An 18,311-nucleotide genomic window follows, 5' to 3' on the forward strand; every position below is an offset into this window, starting at 1 on the left:
AAGATCTGGCAGGTGTGGGTAGGGATACCAAAGAGATTTTGGTAAGCAGGAGGCTTTTAAAAATAAAATGTTGAGGGTACAGAATATGAATGTCCCTGTTAGAATAAAAAGCAAAGAACCTTGGTTACAAGGGATATTGAGGCCCTGGTAAAGAAATAGGAGGCACATATCAGGGATAGGCAGTTAGATCAAATGAGGTACTTAAGCATAAGAAGAGCAACAGACCAGTTAAGAGAAATAGAAAAATCAGGCAGACTAAAAAAGGACATGAAGTTGCACTGGTAGACAAGGTGAAAGAGAATCCCAAGGGTTTCCATAGCTATATTAAAAGCAAAAGGATAACAAGGGACAAACTTGGTCCTCTTGACAATCAGCATGGTCATCCATGGCATAAAGCCAAAAGTGATGGGATAATCTTAACTAAATTTTTTGCATCAGATTTACTCCGAAGACAAGTCACAGAAACTACAGAACCGAGGAAAAAAGTAGTGAATTCATGGACTTATCAGGATTACAAGGAGGTACTGCTGGCTGACTTGACAAGATTTAGGGTGGAGAGATCCTCAAGGCCTGACAAGGTATCACCTTGTATCTTATGAGAGGCTAGTCAGTGGACTGGTGGATAGCTATTATTGGTCTTTTCTTCAAGAAATGATCTGAGAATGAGGTGGGAAATTATAGCCCATACAGCCTGACATCACCTATGGGTAAATTATTGGAAGGCATTTGAATGGTCAGAAAATGTAAATAGTTAGATAGATAGGACTTGATTAGGGACAGTCAACATGCCTTTGTACATGGTAGGTCACATCTAATCAATCTTATACAGTTTTTCCAATGAGGTTACCAAGATGATTGATGAAGAAGACAGTGGATGCTGTCTACGTGGACTTTAGGAAAGCCTTTGACAAGGTCCCAGATGGGAGGCTAATGAAAAGGTCAAGTTGCTTGTATTTGAGATGAAGTAGCCAATTTGGATCTAACATTGGCTTAGCAGAAGCCGCCAGAAGCCAGGGACAAGTGATGTACTACATGGATCTGTGCTGTATTTGCTGCTGGTTATCATGCATGTTATTGAAGTAGATGATAATGTGGTCAACTAGATCAGCAAGTTTGTGGATGACACCAACATTGGGGGCATAGCGGACTGAGAAGACAGCTATTAAAGCTTGCAGCATGATCTTGACCAGCTGGGAAAATGGGCTGAAAAATTGCAGATGGAATTTGATGCAGACAAGCGAGGTGTTGCACGCTGGAAGGACAAATCAGGATTAAGACTTACACAGTGAATGATAGGGCTCTGAGGTGTGACATAGAACCAAAGGACTTGGGAATACAGATTCATAGTTCCTTGAACAGTCACCTATAGTTAATCAAGGTTTTATATTAATTTTTAATCACTAAATAAAATAAATCCAAGATGCAAGAGAACCCCACTCTTCCCAAATATGTTTCCACATTGACAACACTTCACAAAATACTATTGGCTTATTGAAGACATAAACATCATCTATCCCTTTGCCTCCATATAGGCTGCTTGATATTCTGAGTTGCTTCAGCAGTTGGTTCTTTTCTCCAGATTCCAGTATCTGCAGTCTCTTGGGCAACACACAAAAAATGCTGGAAGATCCCAGCAGGCCAGGCAGCATCAATGAAGAAAAGTAATAGTCGACATTTCAGGCTGACATATTTCATCAGGATGGAGGATGATGATGGATCTTAGCTCAAAAAGACAACTGTTTATTTCCCTCCACAGATGCTGCCAGATCTATTTCCATGAACAACTGTCCTCTCCTATTAGATTCATTCTTCTTAAGCCCTTTATCTATCCTGCCTACCGTCTCCCATCTTCTTACTTCAAGTCCCCTTCCCCCTCCCCCCACCTTCTTAATCTGGCTTCTTCCCCTTTCGTTTCCTGATGAAGGGTCTTAGCCTAAAAAGTTAACTGTTCACTCCACTCCATAAATTCTATCTTGAGTTGCCAAGTTCCTCCTGCATTTTATGTGTGCTGTTCCAGATTTCCAGCATCTGCAGTCTCTCTTGCATTAGCAGTCTCTTGTCCTTTAACCTTAAAACCTCTTCACCTATCTTGCAATTGATTGTCTATCCCATCTTTTAGACTGTTCATGAAATGCATACTTGTAACAGACCAATAACTTAATCACTCTTGGTATTTACTGTTGTATGTAAACACGACTGAAGGCAATAAAATTCATTCTTATAATTTCTCTATGGGAAAAGTTCTTTGATGATTTGTTTTATGATCTCTGCAATTAACTACATACATGCTTGCTGCATAAAAGTTTATTACCAAATATTTCAGACTTTCCAACTAATGTAGACATTTTACAGAGTTTAGAGATCCTAATACCTCTCAGATCCTTGAATCTTAATGGATAAATTCAGAGGTCAAAAATTATGGAGTCTCTGCAAAATCCAAATTATTAACTTTTCTCCCTCAACTGTGCTCCTAGGGCTGTGTTGTGGCACTGAAATAGCAAATGTATGAATAGTGCACAGAATGTTTTGAATTACTCTCAGAGAAAATGTTAAACACAGAAGGGGGCCATTTTGCTAAATGACTCTCTTTGAAAGAGCAGGCCAGTGAGACTCTCCCACCTATTTCTTTCCCAATGATCCATTTCTGTGCTGTATGACTTTCACACCTACATAAATGCTGTAAGGTGGTTACAGAGATGCTGGCATTAATAGAACTGAAGATGAAGAATTTATTACTGCAGTTGTGTATAGTGCAGATTCATATTGGAATAATATTCATGGCCCATTTAAACACCGCTAAGTTTCACTTAAGTCTCCCAAGTAACCTAATGCTATAGCAGCCTTTGCATCTTGAAGCTTGCAATGAAAAAGGAAAACAAATCATTTCACGATAGTTGAACAATCTGGGGAAGCATTTGATGTCCTAGGACCTAGCTTGAGTTCTAAATCATAAAGTATCTAAGGGAACAGCTATAAAAGTATTTGGATACATAGAGACTGATTAGAAATAGTTAACATGGCTTTGTGTGTGGTAGGTTGTGTCAAACCAATCCTAGAGTTTTTTGAGGAAGTAACCAGGAAAGTTGACGAAGGCAGTAGATTTTGTCTACATGGACTTTAGCAAGGCCTTTGATAAGGTCCAACATGGGAGGTTGGTCAAAAAGGTTCAGTTGCTTGGCATACAAGATGGGGTAGTAACCTAGATTAGACACACGCACAACAAGGGGAAAGATCAAGGGGTGGGGGAGGGGAAACAGGGAGGGGATAGGCAGGAAAGGTGAAGAAGGAATAGGAGGAAGCACAAAGGGTAGCAGAAAGAGGTGGAACTATGAGGGAGGTGATAGGCAGCTGGAGGAGGGGCAGAGTGAAACTGGGATGGGGGAAGGGAGGGTGAGGGAATTAACAGAAGTTGGAGAATTCAATGTTCATACCATCTTAGTCCTGACGAAAGGTCTCGGCCCGAAACGTTGACTGTTCGTTTCCATGGATGCTGCCCGACCTGCTGAGTTCCTCCAGCGTATTGTGCATGTTGCTTTGACCCCAGCATCTGCAGAGTATTTTGTGTTTACAACCTGGATTAGACATTGGCTTTGTGGGAGAAGCCAAAGTGTGATACCAGATGGTTGTCTCTGACTGGAAGCCTGTAACTAAGTGTGTGTTGCAGGGATTGGTGCTGGGTTTGTTGTTGTTTGCCTTCTATACAAACAATCTGGATGATAATGTGATATACTGGATCAGCAAATTTGCAATGACACGAAGATTGAGATGCATAGTATACAGTGGGGAAGGCGATCAAAGCTTCCTGTGGAATCTGGACCAGGTAGGAAATGGACTGAAAAATGGCAGATGGAATTTAATACAGACAAGTGTGAGATGTTGCACTTTGGGAGGACAAACCATGATAGAACTTGAATGCTGAAGGGGGCAGCAATAAGAAGTAGAAGAGGGATCTGGGAATGCAGATCCATAATTCATTGAAAGTGGTGCCACTGGTAGATAGGATTGTAAAGGGAGGTTTTGGCACATAGGCTTTCATAAATCAAAGTATTGAGTACAGGAATGTGGATGTTATCTTGAAGTCGTACAAACTTCAAGGCCTAATTAGGAATATTGGGTGCAGGTCTGGTCACCTAACTACAAGATAGATATCAATAAGATTGAAAGAATACAGAGAAAACTTGAAAGGCTGTTGCCAGGACTTGAGGACCTGAGATATAGCGAAAAATTGAAAAGGCTAGGACTTTCTTCTCTAGAGCATAGAAGATTGAGGGGAAATTTGATAGAGGTATACATAATTATGATGAGTGCTAGGGTGATTTTTGGGCATAGAACATGTAGCAATTAACTGAATGGACTTTGACCACTAGCCTTCAGATTCAAATATATATTGAAGATTAAGCTAAAATGCAGACCAGACAGACCAAGAAACAGGCCCTTAACTGATTGTCTACATATGCATGGATCCAATCAACATCCCATTTAATGGATATGACAGTAATATACACTTATTTTGGGTGCAATGGTGGGAAGATCCATACATTTTAAATTGTTAAAATGTGTAGTTCAAGAAGGCACTGTAAATATGAATTTGTTTGAATTGTCCTGCATGTTCTTTGATCTTTAGCACGTGAAATGTGTGTAGTGTTGGGCACAGGCGACCTTCCCCATCTCCCCCCACCCCCAGAAAGGGTCTTCATATGATGCCTGCCTGTCATATCTTGTTTTATTCAATAAAGAGGCTGCTTCATATCTACTAATACTCTTCCCCAGTGACTTCCATTCATGCAACAAGGGGTATGGTTAAGATATATGGAAACAGGCTTTTTCCACTGAGGTTGGGTGAGACTAGGTCATGGGTTAAGGGTGAAAGATGAAAGAGGAGGAACTTCTTCACTCCAAGGGTGGTGAGAGTGTGGAACAAGCTGCTAGTGGAAATGGTGGATGCGGGTTTGTTTTAAACAGTTAAGAGAAATTTAGATAGGTACGTGAATGGGAGAGGTCTGGAGGGCTACAGTCCAGTGCTGGTTTATGGGTCTTGGCAAATTACTAGTTCAGCATGGATTAGATTGATCAACGGACCTGTTTCTGTGCTGTAGTGTTTTATAGCTCTACAATGTCCACGGTTTTTGAGAATAAATCAATTTAAGTATTTAATTGAATGATATAATACAAGTTTGGATACAAATCTTCCTAGCCACACCCAATAGCAGTGAAAAATCCCTATAGGTGTGAAAAAGACAGAAATCCCCAAATAAAGATACATGTACAAAAACACTTTCTTGTTTTGGAAAAAAAAAGCCACAAGAGGAAAATCTGTAAATGTTTATCTTGCATCGACAATCTGTGTGTTTTCCAACAAAAAGACCCATCATTAATGACTCTCATCACCCAGGACATGCCCTTTTCTCATTTCTACCATTGAGGAGGAGGTACAAGAGCCTGAAGAGCCACAATCAATGATTCAGGGTCAACTTCTTCCCCTCCGCCATCAGACTTCTGAATGAATAATGAACCCATGTACACTACCTCACTACTTTTTTCCCCCTTCTTTGAGCACATCTACATGAGATGCTGTCGTAGGAAAACATCAAGGACACCAACACTCATGTTCTCTTTTTGCTAATGCCATCAGGAAGAAGGCACAAGAGCTTCAGGACTGACACCACCAGGTTCAAGAATTGTTGCTACCCCTCAACCATCAGGCTCTTGAAACAAAGGGGTAACTTCACCTAACATCACTTGCCCCATCATTGAAATGTTCCCACAACCAACAGACTCACTTTCAAGGACTTTCATCTCATTTTCTCCATATTTATTGCTTACTTATTTATTCTTTCTTTATTTTGTATTTGCACATTTTGTTGTCTTCTGCAATATGGCTGAAGGTCCAAGTTGGGCAGTCTTTCATTGATTCTGTCATGGTTATTATTCTATAGATTTATTGAGTATGCCCACAAGAAAATGAATCTCATTGTTGTATAAGGTACTTTGATTATAATATTTCCTTTGAACTTTTGAACTTTGTACTCTAGTTTTATATTCAATATCTTACTGTAATTTATAGTTTTTATGTATTGCACTACACAACTGCTGCAAAACAACAAATCTCACAACATGTCAGTGATATTAAACCTGATTCTGAATACTTAGTTGAGAATGTCAGAGATTCACATAACCTGTAATTACAGTGGTGCATTTAGTATATGGATAAACTACTGATGTAAATAAATACAACATCTGCATATTAAACAACAGATAAATCAGAATACAACAGACTGAGATTCCCACAGGCACAGACTATGAATTTAAAATGGATTATCACTCCTACAATTTAAAGCATATCCACTATTTAAAACAATACTATGGATTTAATACCTTCAACCACAGCGTGAATTAATTGATATACTTCTCTAAGGTCACAGATATGATTGAGTTTAGTTCTACTTGGTGTGGTGGGATAGGAATTCAATTAACAATCTGTGTTGTTAATGCAAAATATAAGTGTATCTTACATAAAGCTGACTCAGCCATCAAGTCTCTTGTGACTGAAAAATGGCAGGCACTACCTCATAACTTCAGTGTTATAGTGAAGTACACATATACATCTTTCATAAGTGTTCATAAGAAAAACAGGACAAGCTTTAGTTAAAAAGCTTCACCAAGCAAGCATTGTCGATCATTATTTGAAATGGTTCAAAATCATCCTGCCTTGGCAGAAAAACTTCAGTGAGACTGCCAACATTTCACCACATAACCAACTACAATTTTGGGATGTGTGCATACAACCACCTGGTGCTGCGGCCAATTGTTCATGATTGCTTTTACTACATTACAACACAAGCCTCTTCATGATGTTCAGTACGGAAACTGCAACGTTGCGGAGTTTTCCCACCTTTCGCAGTAGGGAATTTAAACAAACATTCTATGCCAGTTTGCAAATCACACAGAGGATACATCATTATAGTCAGAGAGCTCTACAGCACAGAAACAGACCCTTTGGTCTATCTACTGTTACTCAGCGTAGTCCCACCAACCTGCATCCAGACCATAGCCCTCCATACCATCCATGTACTTACCCAAATTTAAGATAAATTTTAAAATTGAGCCCGCATCCACCATTTCTGTCGGCAGCTCATTCCACACTCTCACCACCCTCTGAGTGAAGATCCCCCTCAAATATTTCATCTTTCACCCTTAACCTAGTCTCAACCAACCTCAGTGGAAAAAGCCTGTTTGCATTATTATTCAATTCAATTGTGTGATGAAACTACAGTGGCCTTCATTAAATACCAGTTTTTTTGTATTTTTCAGAAAGAGGCAGAGAGTGGGTCTTCTTTTAAAATTCATCTTCATTACTCAAAGTACTTGCATACTATTTCCTTTATAATTTAACCATTGGTTATCTTATTGGGAACCACATTCCTCAAAACCAATATATCCTTTATAGTGTTCCCAGATCTCCTCTTCCTGTTGAAAACATGACCTGGATCATTGTATAGTTGCGGCAAAACTTCTACCCCTTTGTATTTCAGTGCGAATAGACTAGACAGCATTCCATCCCATTAAATGCTTTTTACCATAGATAACATCCACAGTTCTCTCCTTTATAGATCTAAAGTGGTTGATATCATACTTGCCATAATGAAATCCATTTGCCACAGTTTTGCCCCTTTGTTTGATCTACTAATATGCCTTTATAATTCATTATATTCAGATGCACTGCCTACAATGATGCTTTTATTGATATCAGGTATAAATTATAAATGAATAAACAAGCATTTTATATGTACAAGTCACAATTGGTAACTTAAGCTACTGGGCAGAATGAATAGATGACAAAAATACTCATTGATTATATAAAAAAAGATCTGTATGAAGCAACAATTTAATCTCACTTACTAAACAATATCTTTAAAAGTAGGGCAGAGCAAAATTTGACTATGGGAATAAAAAAAATCACGTCTGGAGGATAAACAGCATTTTAGAGTGAAAAACAAGAATGAAATTGATCCCTCCATTTAAAATGAAGAAGCCATTTCCAACTACTCAAGACCGAAGTTTCAGAACATTTTTTGATACTTCAGTTTTAAACAAAACTATACCACTGATGCTAACAACATGGCTAGGAAAAGCAAGACTTGTGAAGAATGCTAACGGATACAGTAATATTAAGAATTGAAAGTACTACATTTAGAAAATGTGCTGAAAAGCAGTCACACAACGAACTGTAATTGAGGCCGGCACTAACAAAGTCAGTCCCTTCATTCACACTCACAGTTTCTGTATGAAGCTGCACAGTACCAGAGTTAATGGCAAAACACACAAAAGGTACCATCAGCGTAGATTGAACCATTGATAGCAATGACATGACAGAGAACGCACTAGAAATGAAACACATGGTACACTATCTTACTGCAAGCCAGCAGAGCAGTGGAAACTTACTATCATATGAAACTAAATCATAGAAACCAACAATGAGCACTTACTGTTCAGAGAGCAATGCTGCACAACACCAAATCAGGGAACTTTTGTTTAAACCTATCTGGGCAATAAGTAATACTCACAAATGTTCCCAGCAGCGAATTAAGGAGAAAAAATCTTGCGTCTGCAGAGGAATGCTCCATCCCCATTTGTCACCAAACACAAAATGGATCAAGTAAATAGTTGTACTGTGATTCTCAATATCACTGAGTGCGAAGCTCTCAGCAAGAGGAATTCCTTCTGCCAGCAGCAGTTAAGGAAAATAAAAGAGGTTGATTTTCTCAAAGCTACAGTGTAACAGCTGATGAATACCACGGCACATGCTGGTTTAAATAGCGCCATTTTTACAATGCCTGAAAAACTGCACAGGCACCATCTGCACCATCTTCATTTTAAATACAAAACACAACATTTAGAGTATATGAACCAACTAATTTCTACTTTCTACTTCAAGTTAATCTCAGCTACCATGATCACAACAATGGCAATACTGCAATGCAAAGCCAAATAAAAATGATCACACATTTGAAGCGTGTGTAAGGAGTTCACTGTGACTATAAGAATGAAACGTGGTGCCACATAGCATCATCTTTTTATAGACAGGATGGCAATAAGGGAAAAAATGGTGTGAATTGCAGCATTTGCCCAGTTAGAATTAACTATAAGTAACAAATAACATAAATTTTGACCAAGTCATTGTAAATCAGGAACAAGGCAAAGTGGTATTATATGTGATAATGCAGCTAATGTGTCATCATCAATACATTATATATCTAACATCTTCAGATTCCCACAGTCCAATTTAAAACTAAATACTAATTGTTATAAATGTATGCTAGAAAATTTCAAAACAGCATCAAATCACATGCTTCATTGTCCTTGGATTATGGTGACTAAGTTAAGCCCATGTGTGGGGCACGGTAGATCTTAAGCAGCATGAAAATGGCAGTATGTTTTGCTGATGGGATAATTCCCAATGTTTTTCCTATTTGTGGTAGTCAAGTTGGTCTATCAATAGTCAAAGATTATGAAGAACAAAATGGCAACACCATCAAAAATAAATCTTTATATTCCACATTCATTATGAATTCAACGTAACTTTTAATGTTGAGGTCCAAACTCCCACCATAATGCAGAAAACCACTATACACATTTTTATGGACATTTTCTAACTTACTCTTCAAGTACAATGGTTTAGCCCAAATTTATGTTGACTACTCCTTAAACTTTATTCTAAGTTCATTTAAAAAACCTCGAATTATCAAAACATATGGCATTATGTCTTGTGTAAACACTGGCCAAGAGATTTTTAAGATAACACACAAAACTATAGTTGATTTCTTTACAAATGGTGGCAGGTTCTCTATTCAATGACACATCAATTTATCTTGATATCTATACCCCTTCAGCAATGCAACTGGGGCTGTGAAAACAGACATTCATTTTTAATTGGCACCGAAGGTGACTTTCTAAGCAAGATTTATTTAACTGTTACATTGACACTTTACAGTGTCCAGCATCTCATAGGATTTCTTATATTTTACACATTCCTGAACAAACACAAGTAAATCACATTAAATAATAACATTCAATTCAAAAGGATACTTCACTACTTTGCCTTGGCATATCATCTTGAAAAAAAGTGTTAAATTCCCAAATATGCTTCAAGGTTCAGGACTTCAAAGTTCCGTTTTACCATACCACCTTCTCCTTCCTTATGCTCACACACAAAAGCAGCAAGTAAATTGAACTTTAAAGAAACCAGAGGTCTCCACACCATGCCTCATGCCATCTGCACCGATCTTTACCTCGGGACTCCACACTTTCTGGTGTTTTACAGTTGCAGCCTTATTGGTCATATAACAAGCTTGCAACATGACCCAACCAGGCCAAAAGCGACTGTCACTCAAAGTGCCAGCTGAAGTCAGCCTCTGAATCAAATCAGGCAATAACATCATGGTGCCCTTTTCATTATCAGTGCATTTGTTCTGTCAGGTAGAATCACGATTATAGCGTTACTGTACCACACCTACTTGGCCAGGCTGACACAAATGAATTTAGAAAGAATTTCCAATAAAAGCCAGACCATGAAGGGTTCATCATTGGATATGTCCTTCTCCTCCTGCCCCACCACCACTCCACAACTGTTTACAAAATGCAAAGCACATTTGCTGCAATCAATCTACTAAAATTACACAGTCCTGACACTATTCAGGCACTTAACATAATTGCTCCTGGAGGATGGGGGGGGGCGCTAAATCTCATTTTTGTGGTGGGGAATAGAACATGAAGCAGGTGCATTACAATCACTGGGGAATTCATTCTCTGGGAATTAAAATAAATCAGCAGCTTGCATGGGAAAATGCACAGGATATTAAGCAGGGCTGAAAACACCAGCCTTTTGTTGAATGTGAATTATGCCAAATATTCAGGAAACCTTTATGCTTTGTTATGCAAAAATTAAGTAAAAATAAATTGTAGCCCTACGCTCCACTAAACTACATGAATTCAGCAAAGAAGTTTATATATCGCACCAAAAATTGTTACAAGCACAGAATATTGAAAAGCTGAACTAATATTAGCAAATGTCAAACAAGGAACAATATGAACATGCAAGTTATAAAGAGTAGTAGGTTACTCAGTCCATTGGCTAAGCTTCATCATGTAATAAGGTCATGTCTTACCAACATCAAAGATTCAAGGTTTGGGCATTTAATTACTTGTAATAAAGGAGCATATACTTCAATATAAACACAGAAGCATTTAAAGAGTTAGTCAATGTATTCTGATGTTATCAGACGTCACACATTATAGGATCCCCTTCAACTATTAACTGCTGACATATGCTCTGACTAAAAACATGAATGTAATCCGGTATAATATACACCAAGTGGGCACTTCCTGAGGTACATCTGTTCATTAATGCAAATATCTAAATCAGCCAATCATGTGGCAGCAACTAAATACATAAAAGCATGCAGATACTGGCAAGAAGTTCAGTTGCTGTTCAGGCCAAACATCAGAATGGGGAAGAAAAGTGATCTAAGTGACTTTGACCGTGGAATGATTGTTGGTGCCAGACAGGGTGGTTTTAGTTTCTTAGAAATTGCTGATCTCATGAGATTTTCACACACATCAGTCTCTAGAGTTTACAGTGAACAGTGTGACAAAGAAAAAAAATACATTCAGTGAGTGGCAGTTCTGTGGACCTTGTTAATGAGAGGTCAGAGGAGAATGACCAGACTGGTTCAAGCTGACAGGAAGGTGACAGCAACACAAATAACCACGCAACACAACAAAGGTATGTAGGAAAACATATCTGAACACCTTGAACTTTGAAATGGATGGTCTACCGCAGTAGAAGACTGCAAACTAAACTCAGAGGCAGCTTTATTAGGTAGAGGAGGTACCTAATGAAGTGGCTACTGGTGTATATTAGTACACTATCAGTATTGCCTCAATTATATATAATAACATTTCTGGCCAATACTGATATAAACCATGGCTAAAGGACAAATAGTTAATACTGCCCTATATTTACATGATACTCAATGAAATTGTTTTGAAAAGTTTTCACAAGATCTCAGATTCAATAGAGCAACTGTAATTCAGCTCTACTCTGCGTACAAGTAGAAATGATAACTAGTTTGCCTGTCGATGCGTGAACACGACAGCGGCTCAAAGGGTTCCACACTAGGCTTATTGGGCACAGGACATCTGTTGATCTATGCAGAAATAGAAAGTGTATCCCAAGCTGGCTAACAGAAGTTAGTTTAACATTTCAACAATAATTGGAACGAAATCTTACAGATATTGAAAACCTAAAACATTAATAGAAAATGCAAGAAATAGTCAGCATGTCAGGCAGGATCTATTGTAAGTGATTCACATTAACATATCAAGTGGATGAAATTACATCAGAACATGGGCCTAAGACCACAACCTATAGAGTCACTTCCAACAATTCTACAACTCCTGTTCTCAGTATATTTACTTGAGATACAGTACAGAATAGGCCCTTCCAGCCCTTCAAGCCATGCCGCCCAACAATCTCCAATTTAACCCTAGCCTAATCATGGGACAATTTATAAAGACCAATTAACCTACCATGGGACTGTAGAAAAACACCGGAGCACCCGGAGGAAACCCACTTGGTCACAGGGAGAATGCACAAATTCCTGACAGGCAGTGGCGGGGATTGAACCCGGGTCACTGGCACTGTAAAGCATTGTGCTAGCCACTACACCACTGTTCCGCCCCAATTTATTTATCTTGTATTTGCACAGCATCTTCTTTTGTACACTGGTTGCTTGTCAGTCTTTGTGTGCGGTTTTTCATTGATTCTAATGTAATGTAAATGCCTGCAAGAAAATGAATCTTGGGGTAGAATATGGTGACATATACATACATACTTTGAGAATAAATTTACACTTTTTTTAAAAAAAACTTTGAGCTTTGTTCTAAGCAGAATTCTATTTATGGTTTAAAGGTTGAAGAACCCTGAAAAAGAAATTCTGAACTCTAGAGTCTCTTTAAGAGTTCAAACAGCAAGTTTCCTTCTTTGCGGGATACAAATTAACTACCTGAGTTTTTTTTTGTCAAAGCATCTGGCAGCTTTGAAGATTAAAAACAAAACACTGGAAATCAGAACAAGTAATGGAAAACACTGTAATACTCATCAAGTCAGACAGCATTAGTAAAGTTAACATAACTCTTGTTTCAGATTGAAAACCTTTGGTCAAAATCCTTAATACTTACCATTAATCAAGTTGCTTGGGGGGTGGCATTGTTGAATTAGACCTCTTTGATAAGAAAAGATGTGAGAAATACTCAGCAAATGAGGAGCTATCTATGCAAAAAGAAACTTTAATTGCATCGACTGAGATTAGGGGAAATTAGTGGAAATGACAATAAATGTTGGTGTTGAGAAGAAACCTGAAGATCGAAATGTGAAAAATTCAATACGAGATGAAAAAGTAGCTTTCAGAAACAGGAACAGATGTAAATCCCTTACTCACTCTTCCTTCAGTTAGTCCTGACGAAGGGTCTCGGCCTGAAACGTCGACTGCACCTCTTCCTACAGATGCTGCCTGGCCTGCTGCGTTCACCAGCAACTTTGATGCGTGTTGCTCAGATGTAAAGTTATTTGTTTCCTCCCTTTTAAAAGATATTGATAGTAAAAATGCAATTTTCCTAAAAATGAAGGTTAATGCACTTCAAATAAACAGGATATTTTCACTCAGGGTACATGTGTGGGGAATGGATGCAGCTCAGATGTGTAACATATCCATCATTAATCCTTCGTGTGATCAAATCCTCTTACAATCCTTTTGAGATTCATCCCCCTAGAATCAGTGGTTTGAAATAGATTGCTTATAATTGGCAAGTTGAATCATAAATGAGTTAGCTGTCACAAAGTTGAAAGCCGAATCAACAGCATAGATAGTTGAACCACAACATCCTCAAATGGAAAGCTGAGCTCAGCTGCAAACGTCAAGCTACTTCCCAAAGAAACTGAGCTTTGAATCAGCCAAAAACAACTGCAAATAATGCTGGCTGGCTTTATTTCTCATTGCTGCACAGCAAAAGGTAAAAATCTATCAGTAAACTGAATTTAGCAGGTGTCCTTTCTCAGTCAAGTATTGCAAGATTTGGCTCAGAACATATGGCAATCTTTATTTTTAAAGAACATTTTCAGAATCAGAATCAAGTTTAATATTACCAGCACATGCCGTGAAATTTGTTGCTGTACAGTAGCAGTACATTGCAATAAAGAAAGGTACATTGCATCTGGAGTTTCTCTGGTTAGCAGACGATTTCCCTCCACGCCTCTCTGACGTAGTGGAGAACCGCGTACGAGGCAAGTTACAGCAGTGGTTTGCCATTGCCTTCTGCCGGGTGAGTTTGCAAAGAGATCACCAGCTCGTAACCCAGCACGGATGGAAAGTGTGCAGGGGAGCCAGCTGGATTCAAACTCGGGACCTTTCGTCCCGAAGTCTGGCACTGATACCACTATGCCACCAGCTGGCTCTACATTGCAATGCAGACTAATAAAAACTGTGAATATATAAAATATTATATGTGTGTCAAAATGGTTTTTGTGATGTGTCTAGTGTGGTAGCGTGGTGGATAGTGTCTGTCGCTCTTACTTTTAGTTTCCACTGCTAGCTAGCAGTCTTGCAAAAAGGAGAGCTGAATGTATGAGTCTCTCCCTGCCGGTACACAGCCTTTCCAACAGCAAGCCTCATGTAGCGCCTCCTCGCTGGCGACACATGGAAACTGAACTCCCTTCGGACTCAGGCTGAACTACAGAGGATGGGGAGGAGGTCTGGCCCCTGCACATGTAGCATGCAGGCCCTCCAGCATGTGGACACTCCCTAGTGCTCATTAACCGGGTCCCCAGCTATGGGTAAATAGCTCCAAAGCCTTGTGGGAGAGACGAAGGCTACGGGAGTAAACCCAGACAGCAAATCTGGAGTACAGCCCCGAAGGCAGCTGGACGTCATTGAAAATACTTCCTGCAGCTCCTACAGCCAAGCTGGTGCCAAACGTATTTCTTCATAAGCTTTCCTTTGGACTATACTGCAAGAGGGATATCCTGATGAGTGGGGATCTCAGGATCTCCATATCTTCTGCCCAGGCTTGAGAGGATGATGATCATCACCCATTGTCCTTCGAGACAGATGGATGCTAAAATTTCAGGAACTTCATACACCTTGGCAATTTGACGCACTGGACTGTGGAGAACTTCACATGTTTAAGCCTATCTATCCCTGTGGTTGACATATTGGACATTTCAGTGACTAGATTAGCGACATTTAAAGCAGACTCCTTTGTAACCAGCTCCATTAACTTGGAGAGCTATTGGCCTTGTGGGTAGGTGGTGGAAATTGGGAGGTGACCTTCACCAAAGAATACCTATCATCAAACTACAGTATTCAAGCCAAGTTCTGATTTGGCTGACTCCACCACAATGTGGATAAAGAAGGAACTCTGAATGAATGTCATACAAGATGAACATACTGAACATCAGCTAAATGACAGAAATCCATTGGAAAAGTAGATGATGAAAGCTGCCTCAAAGCCCATCTATGTCGCACATCTGCAGTGATTTTATTATTCCACTTGGTTTTATTGTTCCTCTTCTTTAATCTTTAAGCCATGAATCTATTTATTCACATTTCACCCTTTAAGATAACAGTTACCCATAACCACATGCAAATAATTCAACTATTTTCGCTTCAGTTATCTGTAAACTCATTCCAAGCTTGAAGTCACTTGAAGTCTGAAAATAAAACAATGAATTCTTGAAATACTATCTTCCATGACTCCTTTAAACTAATTTTACCCTCCCATTACCCATAATACCATTCAAATTATTTTGTCACTTTTTTAAAAATTCTCAACTCATGTGGCTAGTGAACGGAAACAACATTAATAGTACGCCCCATAGCCTAAAGTAGCTAAAAATGGAACATGAAATTCTGCAGATGCTGGAAATCCAAAGCAACATGCACAAAATGCAGGAGGAACTCAGCAGGTCAGGCAGGATCCATGGAAATAAACAGCTGACGTTTTGGGCTGAGACCCTTCATCAGGTCTGGAAAAGAAGGGGAAAGAAGCCAGAATAAAGAAGTTGACTTGAGGGGAAGGAGGCTAGCTAGAAGATGATAGTTGAAGCCAGGTGGGTAGGAAAGGTAAAGGACTGGAGAAAGAAGCTGATTGGAGTGGAGAGTGGACCATAGAAGAAAGGGGAGGAGGAGGTGCATTAAGGGGAGGTGGAGGCAGGAGAGAGGAGGTAAGAGGCCAGAGTGGGGAATAGAAGAGGAGAGGGGGAGGGGAAACTTTTTTTTAAAACCAGGAAGTGGAACAAGTACTCCTTCAGTATGCTACTGCGTTCATTATAAAGAAACATTATTATTTTTATGTTGAAAGTAGCTAGTGTTTTGACTCTGGGCATTTACTCACCAAATGCTAGCATTTGGCAATAAAAACAATGTTTATTTCTTCATTTGTTGCCATCTGGATACTGTTTGCCAGACCAGTACCTACTGCCCATCTCTTGGCTGAGAAGGTGGGGGTTGAAACATTTTTTAAATGGCTGCAGTCCTTCTTTATAAAAGCACTCCTACAATTCTGGGGGCAGCTTCAGGATTTTAATGCAGAAATATAACACTTTCAAATTAGCAATTACATGCGAGTTGGAGGGGAACCCACAAGTGATGAAGGTGTTCTATGAACTGGCTGTTCATTTCACCTGGTCCCTCAACACCACCTCTTTAGTAAAGAAAGCACAGCAGTGTCTCAGCTTTGAGGAGATTGAGGCCAACTCCCCTCCCAACCACCACCATTCTTTTTTTTAAAAAAACAGGACCACCACTGAGAGTGTCCTGACCAGCTACATCACTGTCTGGTACAGGAATTGCAAGGCATCTGACCACAAGACCCTACAAAGGGTTGCAAGGACTGCTGACAGAATCATGCCGATCTCTCTTTCACCCATTTGAAATTTTACCAGAAGTCCTCTGATCCAGCCCACAATCTCTTTGATCCCCTACCATCAGGTAAGAGATACTGTATCATTAGGTCAAATACTGTTTGGATGGGAAACAGGTTTTTCCCCAGGTCATAAAATTACTGCACTCCCTGCCACCCAGGTCTCGCCACATATTAAACTTGTGTCACAAATGAACCTTTTTATTTGCTAATTTGTTTTTGGTAATATTATTTATGTGTTATGTGCAAGTTTTATGCACCGTGTTGTGCACCTTGGTCTGGAGGAACTTCCTTTGTTTGGCGGCACACATGTATACTGTTGAAGTGACAATGTACTTGAACTTGATCCTCCTTGGTGGCCTAGGTTTTAGATTTATACAGTTGCCAGCAGAGTAGTCTGAACATTTAACTACAGTGCATTTTCAAGTGGTACAGATTGCAAGTAGTGTGGACTGGTGGAGAAGGGAATGAATATTTAAAGTGCTGGATGTGATAACAATCAGGCAGACTACTTTGTCCTGGATGGCATCAAATTTCTTGAGATGTTGAATCCCCATCAAGCAAGCTAAAAAGAAATGTCCCAGTATGCCTTTGATTGGTGCTGCAGATGGGGACAAGGCCTTGGGATGTCATGAGTTAAGTCAATTGCTGCATGTTGAGTTAACCTTGGGATGTCATGAGTTAAGTCAATTGCTGCACGTGGAGTTAAGTTTCTCATCAATGGTGACCCACAGGAGAGTATGTTGCATGTACCTGGTCACAAGTTTACAGATTGTGACCAATATGATCACAGGAAGAACACCATGTAAATTCAACACATCTCTTAATATCAAACTCTGTGTCAGAGAACCTAACACTGCAAGCCAAGATGAACTTCTCTAGCATTTTGTGTGTGTGTGTGTTGCTTGGATTTCCAATATTTGCAGATTTTGTGTTTGTGATAAATTAGGATTTTTAAAAATGTGCATTACTGCCACCCAGTGGTGCAGATGGACATACGACCCTGTGGCTCAATCAACATGAGCCTTGAATGGATGTGAATTGTTTGTTAACTTGCCACAAATCAAAAAGTTTACCCAGGCACATTTTTTTTTTCAACATTAGCTGTGATGAGTTTTCAGAGATAACTTTGATAACACTTGGAGTACTGTGTCTAGTTCTGGTCGCCTCACTATAGGAAGGATGTGGAAGCATTGGAAAGGGTACAGAGGAGATTTACCAGGATGCTGCCTGGTTTAGAAAGTATGCATTATGATCAGAGATTAAGGGAGCTAGGGCTTTACTCTTTGGAGAGAAGGAGGATGAGAGGAGACATAATAGAGGTGTACAAGATA

The 18,311-nt window shown here is 39.4% G+C and overlaps 1 protein-coding gene across 2 annotated transcripts in view; it reads right to left on the reverse strand.

Moving 5' to 3' along the window:
- Positions 1-18,311, reverse strand: part of tmcc2 (transmembrane and coiled-coil domain family 2) — a 155,246-nt gene that overhangs the window by 54,960 nt on the left and 81,975 nt on the right. Inside the window, exons 1-2 of one of the 2 annotated variants that reach the window (XM_072278762.1) lie at positions 10,087-10,264; positions 8,565-8,721 (exon numbers count right to left, since the gene is read on the reverse strand). The exons of the other annotated variant lie outside the window; for it this stretch is intronic. Of the exons in view, the coding sequence (XP_072134863.1) occupies positions 8,565-8,630 (66 nt within the window). The 5' untranslated portion in view covers positions 8,631-8,721; positions 10,087-10,264. Of the gene's footprint in view, positions 1-8,564; positions 8,722-10,086; positions 10,265-18,311 lie in introns of those variants that run through there. 2 annotated transcript variants of the gene reach the window in all.

This window comes from Mobula birostris, chromosome 14 (genome assembly GCF_030028105.1).
Source record: "Mobula birostris isolate sMobBir1 chromosome 14, sMobBir1.hap1, whole genome shotgun sequence".
Taxonomy (NCBI): Eukaryota; Metazoa; Chordata; class Chondrichthyes; order Myliobatiformes; family Myliobatidae; genus Mobula; species Mobula birostris.